This window comes from Amblyomma americanum, chromosome 5, assembly GCF_052857255.1.
Source record: "Amblyomma americanum isolate KBUSLIRL-KWMA chromosome 5, ASM5285725v1, whole genome shotgun sequence".
Taxonomy (NCBI): Eukaryota; Metazoa; Arthropoda; class Arachnida; order Ixodida; family Ixodidae; genus Amblyomma; species Amblyomma americanum.
This window is the reverse complement of record NC_135501.1, coordinates 187497242-187515120: the sequence shown is the minus strand read 5'-3', so window position 1 is coordinate 187515120 and position 17879 is coordinate 187497242. Positions and strand designations below refer to the sequence as shown.

Here is a 17879-nt window from a genome sequence, read left to right as displayed (position 1 = left end):
CGAGTGGTTCCGCTATCACGCAGCCTAGTGTACTTCTGCTCTGTGCATGTTGCTAGATGAGATGATGATGATGATGGCATTGTAATAATGGTGTGCTTGTGTCGGCACACAGAGTCGCACAGCCCCTACCCCTGGGACTACTGGCCGCACGAAGATGGCCGCTCCGAGTGCGGCTACGTGGGTCTGACCAATCTGGGGGCCACCTGCTACCTGGCATCCTGCATGCAGCACCTGTTCATGCTGCCGCAGGCACGCGCATCCATCCTTTCCGCACAGGTGAGGAGAAGTGTCTTTGGCGCTGGCCTTATGTGTTTGAGCAGTGCGTGGCAGTAGTAAAATAGAGAAGGGAGCGCTGTTAGGCACCGTGTGACCAAATTAGATGTGAATGTGGTAAGTGGGAGCATTTTGGGCTGTCGAACGAAATCTATGCCTGCCTCTCCTCTTCTGCTGACTAACTGCACTGTTTGGCCAGCTTGGTCGCTTGGTAAGGCGGCAGTGGTAATTTCTCTGAGCTGCAGGGGAGGGTGCCCAGGAGCTCTTGCATTCCCTCATGGGATACGACCAGTGCATCTGGAACTGAGAGTGCGTGGACAAAGGTGGTGGAAGGAAGGAAGATGAGCCGCTTTGCAATGAGTGTCTGCGTTTTGTGACGCCACTTGTGTTGACATGTTCTGGTGGCTCCGCCTTTCTGCAGCCTGGTATTACTCCATTTCACTCTGGTGCAGTCAGGAGTAGGCTGACTTGTAGTTCACTAATTTGGCATGGCTCTTGCATTTGGAGTGTTTGTTCAGCTCGACTGACTACCTTACTTTTAAGAGCTGTGGCGCTTGTGCTTGTCTGCTGGGCAGTGTGAAAATGGAGGAGGAGTGACTTTAGGCAGAGGGAGCATTTTGGACAAGCTCTGAATGTCTTTACCAGTCTCAGCAAGACATGTAGTGAAAAACATGGAGTCTTGGAATGAACATGCATTGCTAACAATGCAAAGTAACTTTTTTTATATGCATAAAAAACATTCAGGACAGCTCTGGCATGCAGCTTTTTTGCAGCTGCTGCTGCTTTTTTCGTTCTTGAATTTGTCTGGGCCATACTGTATTGTGTTGCTTTCAACTCTTTTGTTTTTTTCAGTTCGTAAGGCTGCGTCGTTACTGCATACACAATTTGCTCGTTGCGTTGATTTAACTTGTGTATTCCCTTTCTTTACAGACCATTGCAGAAGGAAAACACTGCCAAACATTAAGAGAACTGCAGAGAATGTTCGCCTATCTCCTGGTGAGTCCTGAAACATGATTTCGATCTGTTATCAAGTAGTAGCAGTATAGATGTAGATAACCCTTGCCTGTAAGGGAGAACGGGGGGTGGGGGGGGAGGTGCAAGGGGGGGGGGGGGGGGATATGCCAGCGTACAGCTCTGTGATCGCTTCTGGACAATCAGCCATTCTGCATGAGAGATGTAATGGTGTTTGGTGTAGAAAACCATTTGTGAGCAGTTTGCGCTAGTATTGACAGGCCTGTGCTCTGTGTACTTGCAGGAAAGTGAACGGAAAGCCTACAACCCACGAAGCTTTTGCAAGGCTTATACAATGGACCATCAGCCCCTCAACACCGGGGAGCAGAAAGACATGGTGGAGTTCTTCACAGACCTGATTAGCAAGCTTGAAGAGATGACTCCACAACTGGTCTGTACTAGTGTGCCTCTTCTGTTATTAAGTTTTTTGTTACAATGCAAATAAATGTTGTTGGGTAGGAAAGTTGACCATCATACTCTCTTATAAAGGGTTTGTTTACATGCTTTGTATAACAGCTGGTGTGTTTAGATGTTATCACAGAATGCAGGAAATATTGCTTCCTGATTGGTCATGCAAACAATTGGCTGACTATCTGTCAGACATTTAAAGTTTTAAATGAAAATTAAGCATTGCTCACGGTTTTTAAAACTGGTTACACCAGTTTTGAAGAACATTGATAGGCTGCTTGTTAGTCTGAGGAAATTAATTGCTTTGCAAAATGTTGGCGCCACGATATTAAATTGGTTGCATGTTTCTTGCAGAAGGAATTGGTGAAGCACCTTTTCTGTGGAGTGCTGTCCAACAATGTCGTGTCTCTGGACTGCAACCACATCAGTCGAACACTGGAAGAATTCTATACTTTGCGATGCCAAGTGGCTGACATGCGAAATCTTTACGTAAGTGATACTGGGGAGGTGCTTTGCGAATGTGTAGAAAAAATGCATGATTTATTGATGCTCAAGAACTAAGATCTACAGGAAAAAAAAGACTCAAGAATCAGATAGGCTAAGTTGTGTGTTAAACTATCATACGTCTTGTTCTACACAACCATCTAGTCTTTTTGTAGCTTTGCAACTCTAGTTTGTGCCAGTGAGAATCATTAGTCTGTTGGGTTATTGCATGAACAAGGGAACGGGACAGAGGCAAGGGAGTTTGGCCTAATGAACCAAATCTGCAGTCTCCCTTGGCATTCCTTGCTTGAAAACCCGAGTTCAGGACAAAGCTGCTTTCTTTTTTTCTATTATGCATGCCACTGGAAGCTCTATTCTGTACTTTGCAGCATTGCCTGTTGATGGCACTATCGAGACAGAAAATCTTTTTTTTTTTATTTGCAGGAGTCCATGAATGAACTGACAGTGAAGGACACTCTGGAGGGAGACAACATGTACACTTGCTCCCAGTGTGGGAAAAAAGTCCGGGCTGAGAAAAGGTGTGTGCCCTTTTCCCTTCTTCCCCCCCCCCCCCCCCTCCCCCTCCCCCTCTCTTATACTGTAGCCTGTGACTCAAGGAGCTGACACTGTCGTGGACATTCACATTCTCTAATGACTTGTAGCAAAAAATAGATCTGCATTTAATATCTGCAAAGCAAGCTTTGAGGTGATTGCCTTGCATTATTGAATGCTTAGCAGTATGTGTGCCCTGTTCTGTTACTTTTTTTTCTTGTGACCATATGTTTAGTGCATTGTGAGCCTTCAGAACGTACCCAAGGGTGGATTTAATGGGTGGTAGCCTTTTTCCGAGTGGGAAATTTACTTTGGGAAAGCCCTATTTGTCCCCAGTTTTGGTCCCCTACACGCCCTCTTGTTTTTCTGACAGCATCTCCTTAATTTGTAACAATTTTTTATTTATGACAGGGAATTTTTGTCATCTTTGTCATGAACGTTGGACTCATAAATGTTGCAGTAGGATCTTGATGATGCGAACCTCGAATGGCCAATAAATATACCATCCGAAACGGGCAAAATCCGTTACAGAAGCACGGGAAAGTTATTCACGCAGATCTGTTTGACTGACGGGATTTATTTACAGCTGCGTGGCCACAACTCGCTACTCGCGGAGCAGTCGTGGAGTCGGCGTGTGTGGGCCGCGCTTAGTGCTTGAGGGTGCAGTCACGGCTTGCGTGTTCGTATCATCTGTAGTGGCGCGGGAGAGTGTTCGGAACATCTGAAATCCTGCACATTGTACACAGTGCACATTGGCCAGGGAATCTGACGAATTCGCATCATCCCAAAATTTGTTTCAACGAGGTTTGTAACATCGAGATTTATACTGTAATGTAATGTGAAGTGAGAAGTGCTATACAGCTTGTGGAGCAGGCACCACAAAGACCAATGCCAGCAGTCACTTGTACCATATTACGTTCTCCGACTTCATTGCTTTCGATGCTGTCTTTTGGGTACCTTGTTCCAAAAAATCAAGGTACCCACGTATCCACTGCATCTTTTGCTAAAAAATGTTCCTTAAAAAAAGAAATATTCTGTGGTTGCTCCGCACCAGGACAATATAAATGCAAACTAAAATCTTCGAGCACTAGGAAAGCAGCTGCTCAGACACTGTGCCAAGAAATGCTAATCGAGATTTTTATGAAGTGAAAGTGTTTGTGCAAACATGTACCTCACTCAACAGGCATATTTTTCAAAAGTAGGTTGTCTGGATGGTATGTTTTCCTGGATATGTTTACTGCTGCATTTTTAAAAAAGTCTTATGAACTGGATTTTACTGTACTCTTTTTTTTTTTTTATCAGTGAGCACCTACTAATCACCTTCATAATATTTCAGACTGTCTCGGAAGTATATTGTTTGGTTGCGGTGTTGTGCATTCATCTCTTGCGGTTTTTCCCGTGCAGGGCGTGCATACAGCGGCTTCCACGCATCCTGTGCTTCAACACCATGCGCTACACCTTCAACATGGTGACCATGATGAAGGAGAAGGTCAACACACACTTCTCCTTTCCCCTGCGGCTGGACATGTCCAGCTACATGGAGAGCAACCTGCTTCCCAGCCAGGCGCGGCAAGGTGCGTACCCCAAGTGTGGTTTTGCTGATAGCCTTTTCTGCAGGTCATTTGAGCATGGTCTAGATGGGTGCAACTTCGGTGAACGACCTAACTTTACTAGTATGGAATGGTATAGGGAAGGCCGTTGCATAAGCATGCTGTACATGAAGTCAGTGATGTTACAAGTTACGTGTGCTCTAATGCGCACCATCACTATGCAGTGTTTAAGGCCCTGTTTGGCATGAATCAATGACATTGTCGTTTGTATGCCTTTGCTCACAGACAACAATGGAGAAGTGAAGGCAGAAGCACAGGAGGAAGATGCGGGAAGCTACGAGTACGACCTGATTGGTGTGACTGTTCACACGGGCACGGCAGATGGTGGCCACTACTACAGCTTCATTAGAGAACGGCAAAACCCGGGCAAGGACAAGTGGTGAGTTTAAACAGTAGCTCTTCAGGTGGTGTAGTTTATTTGTGCCTGTAACGCTTAGCGGTATGTGTACGCTGTTCTATTATTTTTTTTCTTGTGACCATATGTTTTGTGCATTGTGACAGTGGTTGCCTTCATAACGTACAACCCAAGGGTGGATTTAATGGGTGGTAGCCTTTTCCCGAGTGGAAAATTTAGTTTGGGAAAGTCACATTGGTTCCCAGTTTTGGTCCCCTACACCCCCTCTTGTTTTTCTGGTGGCATCTCCTTAATTTGTAACAATTTTTTTTTATCCACGACAGGGAATTTTCGTCATCTTTGTCATGAACGTTGGAGTCATAAATGTTGCTAGTCCTATGCTACACATCAACGACACAAATAAAAACTTCTTAATGAATACCACGTCGTTAACCTGAACCCTGCCCCCTATAGAAATGTAAACCCTAGTGTACTTGGATGAGCCAGGCTCATTGTAAGCCGACTGTCATTTCTGCTCATGCCTCGTGACGAGTGCAGCTTGTCATGTGTTTTCTGGCACTCTTTGTCCAGTTGAAGGCAAGTAGGGATCGTCCAAAAGATTTTTTTAGTTCGCCGACATATGTCAGCATGGGTACTAATTATTGGTGCCATTTATTTGTACCATTTTTGGTACCATTGGAATCATATTGGTTCCATGGTACTAAAGCAGTGTGTTCATTTTGTCATCATGTTAGGCTTTTTGTCCCTTTCACTTATGCACTGTGCCCTCTCAAACGCATTCATCTCCAGGTTCCTGTTCAACGATGCGGAAGTGAAGCCCTTTGACCCCTCGCACATTGCGGCCGAATGCTTTGGAGGAGAGATGACGGTGAGCAGCACACTTTCGAGAGGGCCAGAGAAAAGGCCCAAGCTTTTAGCATTTCAAAATAATAATAAGAATGCACATACTATATTTAGTTGCGCTCAGCTGCTCATTTTCGAGAAACTTTGACTGATGGATGCATCAATGCCTCTTTTACTCTCAGAGCAAGACCTATGACTCCGTCACCGACAAGTTCATGGATTTTTCCTTTGAAAAGGTCTGTGTCTATGTTTGTGTTTGCTTTTCGTCGCAGGAATATTTTGTGGTACTGTTTTGTCTTCTGAAGATGATGAATTTTTAAAGGAACAGATTTACAGTGTACTTTTTTTATGAGGGAGGCATAAGTGCAAAATGTGTTTAAAAAGTTCAGAAATTGATCATTGCGGCGAACATTGATGGCAAAGCATTTTTGAATCAGTTGCCTTGGTGGCCGAATTTTTCATCTAAGTAGGGTTTGCCTTTGTAAGCATTTCTAGATGCTTGCGATTAACGAAGGCGCTGTGATAGCTACCGTATATTGCCGCATATAAGGTGAACTTTTGTTTACAAAAACAACCGTCTAAAATTGGGGAGGGGTTGCGGTGGGTTGACCTATATGCTGAGTACCTATTTGCGGGGTCTTAATAGTTTCAACCAAACTGCCAGTATATATATGGGCCTCATGCCGGTGCCCGGTGCCCGTTTCCGACAGGATCTGCAGTGCAGTCCACTTTTAACGATATTGAGAGAACCGGAAAATTCGATCTATTATTGTTATATCTGGACCGACAAAAAAAAATGCACACACATTCTCCTGTGCATGTACCCACTGCCACCGGCGCTTCTGTCATTGTGTCAGGGGCGCACAGTGTTTTGGTGCTTAACCAAGTTCACCAAGCAAGCTGCCCCTGCTGGAGCTCCCATCAAAAGATAAACATGCTGTTATGTCATGGAGGCACAGAATCTTGCCAGGCTGCCAAGGTTTGTGCTGAGGACAGCATGAAATGGAGGAACGAGCTAAGAAAAGCAGTGGCGGCCAAGCAAGCTCTTCCCTCCTCCCTCCAGCAATTGGGACGATGCTAGTGCTTGATTCGATAAGGCCGCATGCATTGCCCGCTCACAGATTTTTCAGAGCCGGTCGGTCTGTGGCACTTACGACAAATGAATACCTTCTGGGTAGCCAATATTCTATCTTTGTATTTGTTATTTCACTGTTAATTATATCATATGCATAGTTTATTTTTACATAGTGGCAGTGGGACATTTGGTAAATCTAAAGAATTTGATCATTATAAGCGACATATCGTTATATCTGGTATTGTTATAAGTGGATTGCACTGTACGGAGCTTCATGTGTCAAGGAAAATGATTGATTCTCATGCAATTCGGTTCTGCTGACAAAACTCAAATTGCGCTCTCACACGCTGGCCGTCGCTATCCCGGAAGATGGTGTGAAAGCAAATTTCCGGCAACCTTCCAAGCATGTGTGGCTGCGCAGGGCCGGAATCTGAAACTACAGGATCACTGGCAGTTTGGTTTGCAACCTAGTCAGCTGGGCCACGAATGAGTGTGGAAGGCCGGTTAGGATGCCATTTTATCGCCTTTGATCTCCATCTGGTTGTCAGTGCTGGTCATGTAATTGCATCGTTACATGTTGCGCGTGCGCCTTGATGCCATCCCGCTGGAAACTACGTAATGGGTGCGGCAGCAGGGCAGCTGGTGTGTGTCAGCTTATATTTGGAGCCTGCTTTCTTTTTTTTTTTTTTCCTCCACCGAGGGCTGCAAGTTGGTTGGGTTGGCCTGTATTCAGAGTCAGCTTATAAGCAGTAATATATTGTGTAAATCACACTGTTATAATTCACATTGCAGACCAATAGCGCGTACATGCTCTTCTATGAGCGGTGTTTGACGGACAAGGCCGAGAATAAAAAGTCTGCTGCCCAGACTGCGTCAGAAAAACCTGCCGAGACATCGCAGGAAGCAAAGCCGGAGACGACTTTGAGACTACCATCGGAGTTGGCAGAGGTGGGGACTCCTGCTGTTTGCTTGAGTTCAGTTTTCGCAGCATGTGCTCTGATTGGCATGCCTCGATGTCATTGCTGTGCTAGTGAGTATTGCAAGTCGGACGGTGCCACGCCTTTCGCTGTGCTTTGCTTTGCAGTGGATCTGGCAGGACAACATGCAGTTTCTACAAGACAAGAGCATATTCGACCACACCTATTTCAAGTGAGTCCTTTTCTGCATGGGCAGAATGCTTTCTTGCTTGGACGCTTTTGCACATTGGCGTGTGCCCAAAGGGTGAAAAATGATTATTAAATATTTGCCCTGTGCATGAAAAAATAAGAATCGAACAGACAAAAAAAAAACTGAAATCGGCTAGCCTGTTAGAAAATGATGTGGCTTAAGCTGCTGCATCACTTATGGGCAGACGTGTGCAGTAGTACAGTAAAAGCTCGTTAATTCGAATTCCACGGGGCCGCCAGGCCAGTTCGAATTAACCAAAATTCGAACTAATGAAAGTGAGCAAAAATGGACGCGTTTGATGCCTGGAGGGCACGAAAAACATTTATTTAGCAAAACAATCTGTTATCATCTTCTGCTTCCTCTCTCTGAGGGCTACCGTAGTCACTCAGTCATCTAGCGCGCGAATGCGACGCAGGGAGTCTTCTTCCCCCTCTTCAAAGCTGAAGAAAAGGCGCGAGACATTCAGCGCTCCCATAACTTCTGCCGCGGACGGATGCGCACGGGCTCTTGCTCCTCGTCGTCGTCCTCGTCTTCTGCCTCTTCTGGGACAACAGATTGCTCCCCAACAATTTCAGCGACAATGTCCGACAATTTCAGCGACAATGGCGAAATCTTCGGCTTCGTAGGCATCCTCGATGGCCTTCCTATTTCGGACGTAGGTCGACAACGTGCTTGGTGGAATCCAGTGCTTTTTCGCGATTTCCACTTTGCTGGCCTTCCGTTAGTCCACCTCGCGTAAAATCGCCACATTCTCCTTCACCGTCTTGGCGCAGTATTTCCCACGCGAACACATCTCGCGAACACAAGCTCACAGCAAGCGGCGTGCAAAACGAGGGCTAAAACACTAAAACGTTGTTCCTCGAAGCAGTCGCGGCAGGAAAGACTGGTTAGTACTTGTTCCAGCACCCTAGCGGCGCCCCGATGGTTGTGCCAGCTATCGTTCTGCTGTGAAAGCTTCCAACGATGGTTTTCAACAGCGGCGCTTGGCGGTGCGCAGTTCGAATTATGGGTGGCGGCACCAATTTTTGAGTGAATTAACGAGCTGTTACGCGCATAGACTTCTATGCACTACGGACCGGACCACAATGACTATTTCGAATTATCCAAAATTTCGAATTAACGAGTTGTGAATTAACGAGCTTTCACTGTACTGCATTTTGTAGTAAAGCAAGCAGCTACGTTGTTGAATGTGAATAGTGTGCTGGATTTGTTTACTTGACGGAGCAGAGTTGATTGATGGATGCCTGACGTGACCTTAAAACAAGTAATGTTTTTGAGCTATGACAACAACATCGCTTCTGTTATTTATTTGTCTTCTTAGCTTCCTTTACCAAATGTGTGGCTCCATTCCCCAAACACTGTCATGTGGTGAAGAAGCTACCCTGTTGGCTGCGCAGCTTGGAACCTCGTTTGTCCTTGAGACTCTGATTCACGCCAAGGAAAAGGCAAGTTTAGTTTTTTAAATTTTTTTTGCACATCTTATTGTGATGCATATTTGTCTCCAGGGAGCTGCGTCTTTCTAATCTATGCAGAGGAAAAAAGCGCGGCTATATAAATTTTATTAGGTCTGTTGTTTCTTGTTCACAGACTAACTGCTAGAATAGTGAACTGAGGTAACAGGGATGCGGTTCCTTATTGATGTTTTAAAGGCAGTGCCATGGATGTCGCAATATAAATAATAAATGCGTTGTAATCAACCCATAGGTGGGCTTAGTGCAGCGCTAAAATGCATTTAGACTGATAATTTAATTCTGTTGAAATGTTAATCTGTATGCCTGGGGTACTGGACTATGTTAGCTGGGGTTGATGTCTGTAGTTTCCTGTAGTGGAAGCTACAGATTGCAGATTGAGCTGGCAGTGTGGTAGATTGAGTAATTATGTAACAGGAGTCTTTCACCTCTAACAGCTGCCGTTGTGGTCATTGGACGGTCCGGTGTAATAAAGCGAACCCGCAACTGCCTGCCCGAGCCTTTGTGACTTTTGCCATTGTTGTTTCTTTTCAGCCAACTATGGCACAATGGATTGAACTTCTGACGAAGCAGTTCAATGCAAGCAAGGCTGCCTGCGAGGTAACATGCTGTTTTGGTAGTCATTACTATTAGCTTCATTATTACCGGACTAACGTAATTATTATCAGTGTATTCTGTCTAAAGCGGATTCTCTGCAGACACTGATCCTTAGAGATGTCACATTTGCTTCCAGTGGTTCTTGGATCATATGGCTGAGGATGAATGCTGGCCTGTACAGATTCTAATCAGGTGTCCTAATCAAGTAGTCAGACAGGTAAGCTTATATTTCACTTCTTCAAAAGCAGTGCGTATCATTATGAAATGCCACTTAGCGTCCTGTTTTCATGCCAAAATGAGGAATATCTTTGGTTATTAGATTTCTTCCTCTGCCGTTGCCAAAATGAGTGGTCTGGCTTGCAATGCACAAGCGTTCGCCCTCATCAGAAACAGTCAAACGTGGGTAATTGAATAGTTGTTCATATTGAACAGTCAAAACATCCTCTTGAAAATATCGTGCAAAAGTACGGCACTGCTGTTCACGTTCATCGAGCTTCTATTCAGCAGAACAGTGGATATATCGAATGGCGCGCCGTACCCCTGCAAGAAGCGCTTCTCATAACGGCACTCCTGCGATCACTTCTCATGTGCTGAGATGACTCTGCAGCGAAGTCTTGACATCTGCCAGCAGTGATATCCGACGTGAAACCGCATGACGATGGGAACATGGGGTGTGGTTGTGGCGTACTTAGGTAACGTGACACTGCTGTCTTGTGGGGAAGCTGTTGCTAGGCGTATCGGTTGTTATGCGGTGGAGGCAACCCAGCTGACCAAAGGCTTGTGGCGGCTCTTGCGTAGCATGCTTCACTTGCTAAGCTGCTGAAGACACTGCAGGAATCAACTGTACCCTAATTTTAATAAGAGATTTTCCTGTTTTTACTGTACCAGTAACAGGGTTAAATCTGTTACTATAGGCGATGGCTAGTTCCAGAGCACCGTTTGCTTCATCTTCGGCATGAAGCGAGATGAGCTTAACGACACACAGCAAGTGGCAGGCTGCCAGTGCATCAGTGTGCAGTACGTCACTGCACAGAGTTCACCGCTAGCGTGGGTGCACTGTATTCATGCTTTTAGGTTGCAGATAAGGATATCTATTGCCATGTTTTGTGTATTGCACTATTTCACAATTTCTTTCGTGTTTGATAGATTCTGTATCCACTGTATACCATATTTACTTGTGTAATGGACACATTTGCATAATAAATATGCCTGTTGTTTTCTTTGTCAAAATATAAATTTTTTTATATGTTACCTTGTGCAATGTATTCCTCAAAATTTTCAAAAATTTTTTTGGATTAAGTTTCTGTTCATTATGCAAGAAATGCACTATTTGGAGAAGACTTGAGCTAGGCTTCTGTGATTACGACTATTATTTTTTTGTCCATGTGTCTGTGTCCGTTTCTCACAGGTTCTGTCTGAGCATGGTGTCTTTCTTTATTGCAGCTGTTTCAGCGGCTTTGTATCCATGTGATAAACCAGCTGCAGCCTGGTCACTCTTCGCTTTATCTCCAGCCATATCCCGACAGGTAAAAATCTCTTGTCTTGCGGTGCCTTTTATAGTGATTGTGTTGCTGGTTGTGATAAAAGGATCTGCTTGGCAATCTAGCCAGACACAACATATGTGTCTCCTTTTTTTTGGCATTAAACGCAGTTATTTGCTGGTATTGTCACATGTATGTACTGTTTACATCTTTTAATACTGAATGCGGCCCTGTTTATTTGGAATGTGGTCAATGATTTCGGAAGAATAGATGGCCATTTACTGATATTTCATTTTTCTTGCAATTTCAGTGACGACTCATCTGACGTGGACATCAGCCAGATCGGCCAGTACTCCTGCGTCACTCGCTTTGTGCGAAAGTTACTGGCTCTGGTGAGCTGGTCTGCCCTGCTTGCACTGCTTGTCAACGTGCTTAGCTGACGTTCATTTGTGCATAGTGCCTGTGCACTGTTTGGTGCTAGGTTTATGACTCCTTCATTCCACTGGTCGATTGGCATCAGTTTTAGACAACTTGGAAATGTGATTTGCTAGGTGCAGTGTGAATTGAGACCCATGGTAGGTCCCAGACTGCCTTGTGGCCATCAGTAAGACTTGTATTGACCAAAGTGAGAGGCTTCATCTCGGCCACATCCTTATTCAAAGGCCTAATTTCCTTTGGTTTACCTTGGAGTAGCAAGTGGAACACACGAACGGTGAAAGTGATGGAAAGGTGAAAAGCATTAAACTAGTTTGCCAGTCTAGATGAAATAGAGGCATGCACTGCCGAGGTTTACAACCAAGCCCAGCATCAGGAGCTTAGCAAAACATGAACAAAAAGGAAGACGAGGAAAGTAAAAATACACGATATTTGTTAGAAATATGCCAGTTACAAATTTGTTACAAATTTTTCAGTAAGACCTCCGCTTCTTGTCCCCTCTGTAAGGCGCTCTCTGACCTGCACGGCTTTGTCATCCAGTTGAATCTAATCTAGCCCTAATCGTCCTCTAATCCTAAATCTAATCTAATCCATCTGCAGATTGAACATGGGGCCAAGCAGCACCTGCGGCACCTGACTGAGTACTTTGCCTTCCTGCTCGAGTTTGCCAAGATGGGCGAGGAGGAGTGCCAGTTCTTGCTCTCCATCGAGGCCATCTCCACCATCGTCTCCTTCTACCTGGGCCACAAGCTGGACTATGTGAGCAGTCTTATCTCTCACCCACTCACTTGTACACTTGCCAGGTGCAATGAATGCTGCCAGAGGAATACTACATGTGTGGTTTGCACTGTGCAGTGAAGTTTGGCATATTTTAATGTCTAAACTAAAAGACTGAACCATGTTAACTTCGCTGAATATTTCAGTTGCGTTACTATTATTTTCAGTGAATGCACAGACAAATTGGAACTTTTTTAAAGCGTGGGTTTTGTGAAAACAATTAACTTATTTGCACCCTGTTGCTTGTAGTTGGAATTGAGAGCGATCACACAACCGCACCAGGGCATGTTTTCTGTTCCAGTCGGCATGTGGAGGCTTAAGGAAACTTCTTTCGCAGCACCACTTTTCCCAAGGCTTTTGGGGCCCAGTATATATACATTCCAGTAGTACAGCTCAGGCCATTTATAACGTAACCGCTTATAATGCGGGACCGCATCGTACGCGGCTTTTTGTGGCAACCACTTCGCTGTTCCATAGAGTTCAATGTATTGCCGTACCGCTTAATACACGGCAGTGCGTAACTGAAGACCGCATATAGTGTGGTTTCTTGAAAGCCTGGTGGCCTGCGTACCGGCGTGGGCCCGTGGGCACCGGCAGGCGCGAGGAGCGTGTTTCCCAGATTGCGCAAGAAGGGGGCAATAGGCTGGGCACGGGAGTGTTGTCAGTGTGGTTCAACGCAAGGCTGAAGTCGGGAGAGGATAGAAAAAAAAAAGTCCCAAAGCAGGCGTTTTTCTTCTCACTCTCCGATGCGCCTCCGTTGGACACGCTGATTAGACAAAACTGGGAAGCACGTGATTGCACGGCCAGACAAGCATGCTGGAGTGGCGGCCGCAGCCGCATAGCATGACGCTGCAAGCATTGCTCGTACCACGTACGCGTGCGGCAGCGTCTTGTTACGCCTGAGCTCATGAGCGCGATATGTGTCGTCGCGTGTAGTGAAAAGTTGACAACATAGACAAGTCAGCTAACAACGTGAGCAAGTCTACCAGCCTCGGCTGTCCTCAGTTCCAATGGCATCTGCTCCTCCGAAAGCCAGGGAAACGGCAAGCTCTCGAAACCAAGCAGAGCATTGTGAGGCACGTCAAGAGTGGTTTGAGAAAGGCTGCGGTGGCAAAAAAGTACGGTGTCGCCGACACTACTGTGTCCGCCATTTGGAAGAACAGCGACAAGTTGCGACAACAGCTATAGGAAGACTCAGCTTTGCTTTCAAGGAAGCGGATTCGTGTGTTGAAGTACGAAGATGTCGCTGCTTTGTTTGCATGGTTTCGCGAAGTCCGGGCCCAGAGCGTTCCTGTAAGTGGCTCGATATTGCAAGAGAAGGCCAGGTGCCTTGCAAACATTTTGGGGCATGATGATTTCAACCCATTGATTGGTTGTATTCAGCGTTTTAAGGACGGCCACGAGATAAGCTCGTCGTCATCGCCAACTCCAACGCCGTTGTGTGTGAAGTAGCTGTCTACATGAAGACATCGTGGCAGCGGTGCGCGGTTGCGATGAGCCTCTGTCCGAGGATGAGCCTGACGAAGCGAGTGAGAGTGCAGTACAAGTTTCATGCAAAGACGTGCTCGACGGTTGCAACAAACTGCGCCTCCACTACGCTCGGAGAAACCTCAGCAACCAAGCGCTCAAGTGCCTCACTGTTTTTCAAGATGAAGCCTTTAGCAATGCAGTTCAGTCGCAGCGCCAGACTAAAATAACATCGTTCTTTCATTCATTACAACACTTTGACAAAAAGATCAAATAAACTTCTTTGTTGCTTGTGATTGCAGTGTTGTGCGTCTGATGCGTTGTCAGGTGCACTTTGAAAGGTAGGCTGGCCGCTCTTAAAATGCAAATGTATGGAGAAGCTATGTCTTGGTTACAGTGCAGTACTGTTCATAATGCGGATTTTCCCGACTCCCGCGGTATGCGTTATAAGCAGTCTATGCTGTACTTGAAATTTAGTGTGAATGCACGGGTCTTGTTATACTGAGGAGGAACTTAAGGTGCTCAAAGTTTTTCTTTGGGATTTAGTTGTCCCCATTCTTACGTCTCCGGGGCCAGGTGGAGATGGTGTCCGAGGAAGAGGATGAGGAGGAAGAGGAGGAGGGAGGGGCACCAGTGTCGAAGTGCCGGCCAGCCTCACTGGACAAGATGGTGAGCCTGGTGCACCTCCTGGTGGAGAAATCGCGTGCCGAGGACCACCGGCTGCAGCTGTCCCAGGGTGACTACAACGCCCTGACGGGGGGAAAGGTATGTGAACCCGTGTGCTTGTGCTTGTTTCGCGTCTCTTATACCCTTGTCACACGGGCACCGCAAAGGCCTTTGAGAATCAGGTCCTTATATCCAAAGGCGTAAGGAGTGCAGCTACACGGCACAAATGTTGCGCCTTTGCCGCTAAGGGCCTCGGAGGTGAAGGCGCCCATCAGAGACCTTTGGAGCCCAAAGGAGTGGCCTTCGAGAACCTGTGATCGCAGTGCCACCCAACGTCAAAAAGTAAAAGCAATAAAAAAAATAGATACAGCATGAAAACATTTTTTTTTTAAATACGAAAGGTGTGTCTGGCTTTGCTTTTTGTACAGGTGTTTATATTTTATGCCCAGATTTCAAGACAGTGAAAGTGTTGCAGCAACACGGAGTGCCCTGGTGGCCAAAGGCAATACACAAAACCTGCTGCTGCTGATGAGTGTAGCTGTTGCAGTTCTTTCAAGGAACCAGTTAGAATTAAAAAATTGTCTGAGCTCAACGAATGAACAGAATACACCACTTTAATTTTAAAACACTCACTTCAGCCGCCTCGAGCACAGCAGCGGGTGCTAAGCCTGAACGACAGTTTCACCTTTGGGCTGCACCGTGTAGCTGCTTCGCTGCTTCTTTAAGCTTTCGCTCCTTTGGTGAAAAATGGTGCCTTTGCTGGAAAGGCCTTAGAGGAATGCCGTGTGACAGGGGTATTAGTTACCTGCATACGTACACTACTTCTAGTTAAGCAGTTTCATAAGTTTGGCAGCGATGACTAATAAGAAATCAACTGATTGTAAAAGCAAGAAGTAAATCAAGAACGGAATTGCTGTCAGGCTGTTGAACACCTTTGATGCTGCTGCGGAAAAATGTCTAGGACTGAGGCTAGTTGGTACTTCTTCACCTTCTGAATGTTTACAGCTGTGTGGAAAACAGGACAGGGAGGGGGAACCCCATCAGGGAGTCACATGACACACTGCACAGGGTTTGACTGAGCAATAGCTGCTGCGCGCAACTATTGCTCAGTTTTATTCACTTATTCAGGTCTGAAATTAGTAGTGCAGCTTTGGCGTTATTTGGAATTCCAAAACCCAAAAGAGCTATGTGTCACACAAGGTTCCTTTTTTTTATCATTGGTCTATTAAGCTACTCATTTTGAGCGGAAGAAACTGCGTTACTAAATGCTGTCACCACCCTGGATTGATTGGGTTTAGTTGTTGGGAAAGGATGCAGTGACTTGATGAGGTATTTTTGACCAGTTGAGAAAGATAAGACATGCTTCCTGCCCATAGGGAGCAAGCAGCATCAGAAGGCACAAAGCAAGATGGGTTTGTATATATGCTAAAGGTCTGCTGCAAATGTGCTTTCTCACCCACGCAGCTACTTACTTTAACAGAGGTATTACCCCGCTCCTGCAGGGCTTTCCATTCCTGTACCACCAAATTCGAGACAACATCTGCCTGCGTCAGACCTGCAACTTGATCCTGAGCCTGTGCCGTTGGAACGAGTCCCTTGCACCTCACGTGAGGACATCCTTCAAAGCATTCCTCTCTGTAATTGTAGCACACACATTATTAACTGCATTGTGCTTTGCTTTGCAGATAATCAACATGATCTTCTCAGCGGTCACGAAGCAGCCGGAGGTAGGTGAATGCGAAAAGTACTTTTCTTTTAAAGGTGCAGAGACACCATGTTTTTTTTTTTAAATTAAGAATGCTGTTACAGATTTCATATTAAAGTTTTTTTAATGCTGCACGCATTGGTAATTTGCCTCTTGCAACTGTGGCGAAACATAGGAGAGTTCAATGACTGCCAATGTGTGGGTGCTACATCACATCTGCTTGGAGGTCCTAGCCACTTTAGCAATGAGGAGCAATGGATTGCTTGCTGTTCAGAAATGAATTGGAGCACAGTCTCTCTGTTTCCCACATGGCGCAGGCTTGTTCATCACACGAAGGCCCCCCCCCCCCCCCCCCCCCCCCCCCCACGATAACTTATGCTGTTGTTAATACTGTTGTTGTCATACAACTTGGCTCAATGCCCTTTTTCTTTTGGGCGCAGTCAAGTGGCCCTTTCTTCAAGCTGCTGTCGATGCTGGTGGAGTTTGCCGGGGGGCAACCAGGCGTGGCGCCTTTCACCTCACTGGTGCTTCAACGAGTCTGGGAGGCAAGTGCATCTGTCATTCTCGAACTGCTGGGCCCTATTTCTAATCGACTGGCACTTGACCTGTCGCTGCCGCGTGCTGCTTTGCTCTTCGGGGAAGCCAACCTCGCCGGTGTTTGCCGCTTGGTTTTTTTAGGCCTCCGCATTCGCCATGAGCACTTCAAAATGGTGGTAAAACTACGGGACAGGCCTGTCCTAGTTGCCATTCTTTTGCTGACTAAATTTCGCTTCTCCAACTTCAGTTTTTGGAAAAAATTTATATTAAAAATTTCGGCTATATCGAACTATGTTATGTTTTTTTTACCTATTTTTTATTGCAAAGTTTCAGTGTAGAAGCTTTGAGGTGAAGCTCCTCTGAAGGTTCAGCACTGAACTTTGAAGGGGACCCTTGAAAATTTGCTTGACCATGGCTTTTTTCGGGTACTACTTGGCACGCAGGCAGCCGAGTACTGCCCCCTGCAGTGCCTGGAGTGGCTGACCATGCAAGTGCCTCGGAACAAGCTGGCACACTCGTGGGTCCTCCAGAGCATGGACGTCTGGGTCGAAAAGTTTCTCATCGCTCATGCTCTGCAGAGGGTGCGCAATGGTACGTCGAGGCCGCACGTTTTTGACTTTGACCGGGGTGGAAAAAAAGGTTGCTGTGGTGTCTTGAGCTGCCCTGCATACATATCTGAGGGTTGTGTATGTGTAACCATTGCTATGTTTACTAATCTTTGGCGCACCAGCTGTACGTGGCCCCCCAGGCTTCCAGCAGTAGGTTAAAAAAAAGCAGTGCGAACAATTTGAATTGGCCTATGTCAATTGGTCGCCTTATCATATTGACAGAGAGACTACTTGCACTAAAAATACAGCTTATAAAAGCCAGGAGAGGGCAAAAATTACGCCTAAAAACTGTCCGTGGAGTTGGGGATTTTACTGCATGCATGCCACGGTGCCATCTGGAGGTACGCTGAACCAAAATCG

General features: G+C 46.0%; 1 protein-coding gene across 8 annotated transcripts in view; it reads left to right on the top strand.

Annotated features, from left to right (window-relative positions):
* puf (ubiquitinyl hydrolase 1 puf) overlaps nt 1-17879 on the top strand; it is an 89832-nt gene that overhangs the window by 49586 nt on the left and 22367 nt on the right. For 6 of the 8 annotated variants that reach the window (XM_077666133.1, XM_077666128.1, XM_077666131.1 and 3 more), the window contains exons 38-59: nt 113-276; nt 1204-1269; nt 1529-1675; nt 2047-2181; nt 2620-2714; nt 4132-4301; nt 4563-4716; nt 5482-5560; nt 5718-5771; nt 7403-7558; nt 7695-7759; nt 9099-9222; nt 9781-9846; nt 9980-10060; nt 11287-11369; nt 11635-11716; nt 12360-12518; nt 14580-14768; nt 16172-16276; nt 16355-16396; nt 16815-16923; nt 17359-17502. In XM_077666133.1, the coding sequence (XP_077522259.1) occupies nt 113-276; nt 1204-1269; nt 1529-1675; nt 2047-2181; nt 2620-2714; nt 4132-4301; nt 4563-4716; nt 5482-5560; nt 5718-5771; nt 7403-7558; nt 7695-7759; nt 9099-9222; nt 9781-9846; nt 9980-10060; nt 11287-11369; nt 11635-11716; nt 12360-12518; nt 14580-14768; nt 16172-16276; nt 16355-16396; nt 16815-16923; nt 17359-17502 (2469 nt within the window). Of the gene's footprint in view, nt 1-112; nt 277-1203; nt 1270-1528; nt 1676-2046; nt 2182-2619; nt 2715-4131; nt 4302-4562; nt 4717-5481; nt 5561-5717; nt 5772-7402; nt 7559-7694; nt 7760-9098; nt 9223-9780; nt 9847-9979; nt 10061-11286; nt 11370-11634; nt 11717-12359; nt 12519-14579; nt 14769-16045; nt 16082-16171; nt 16277-16354; nt 16397-16814; nt 16924-17358; nt 17503-17879 lie in introns of all 8 variants that reach the window. The other 2 variants (XM_077666126.1, XM_077666129.1) reach the window with 1 other exon arrangement.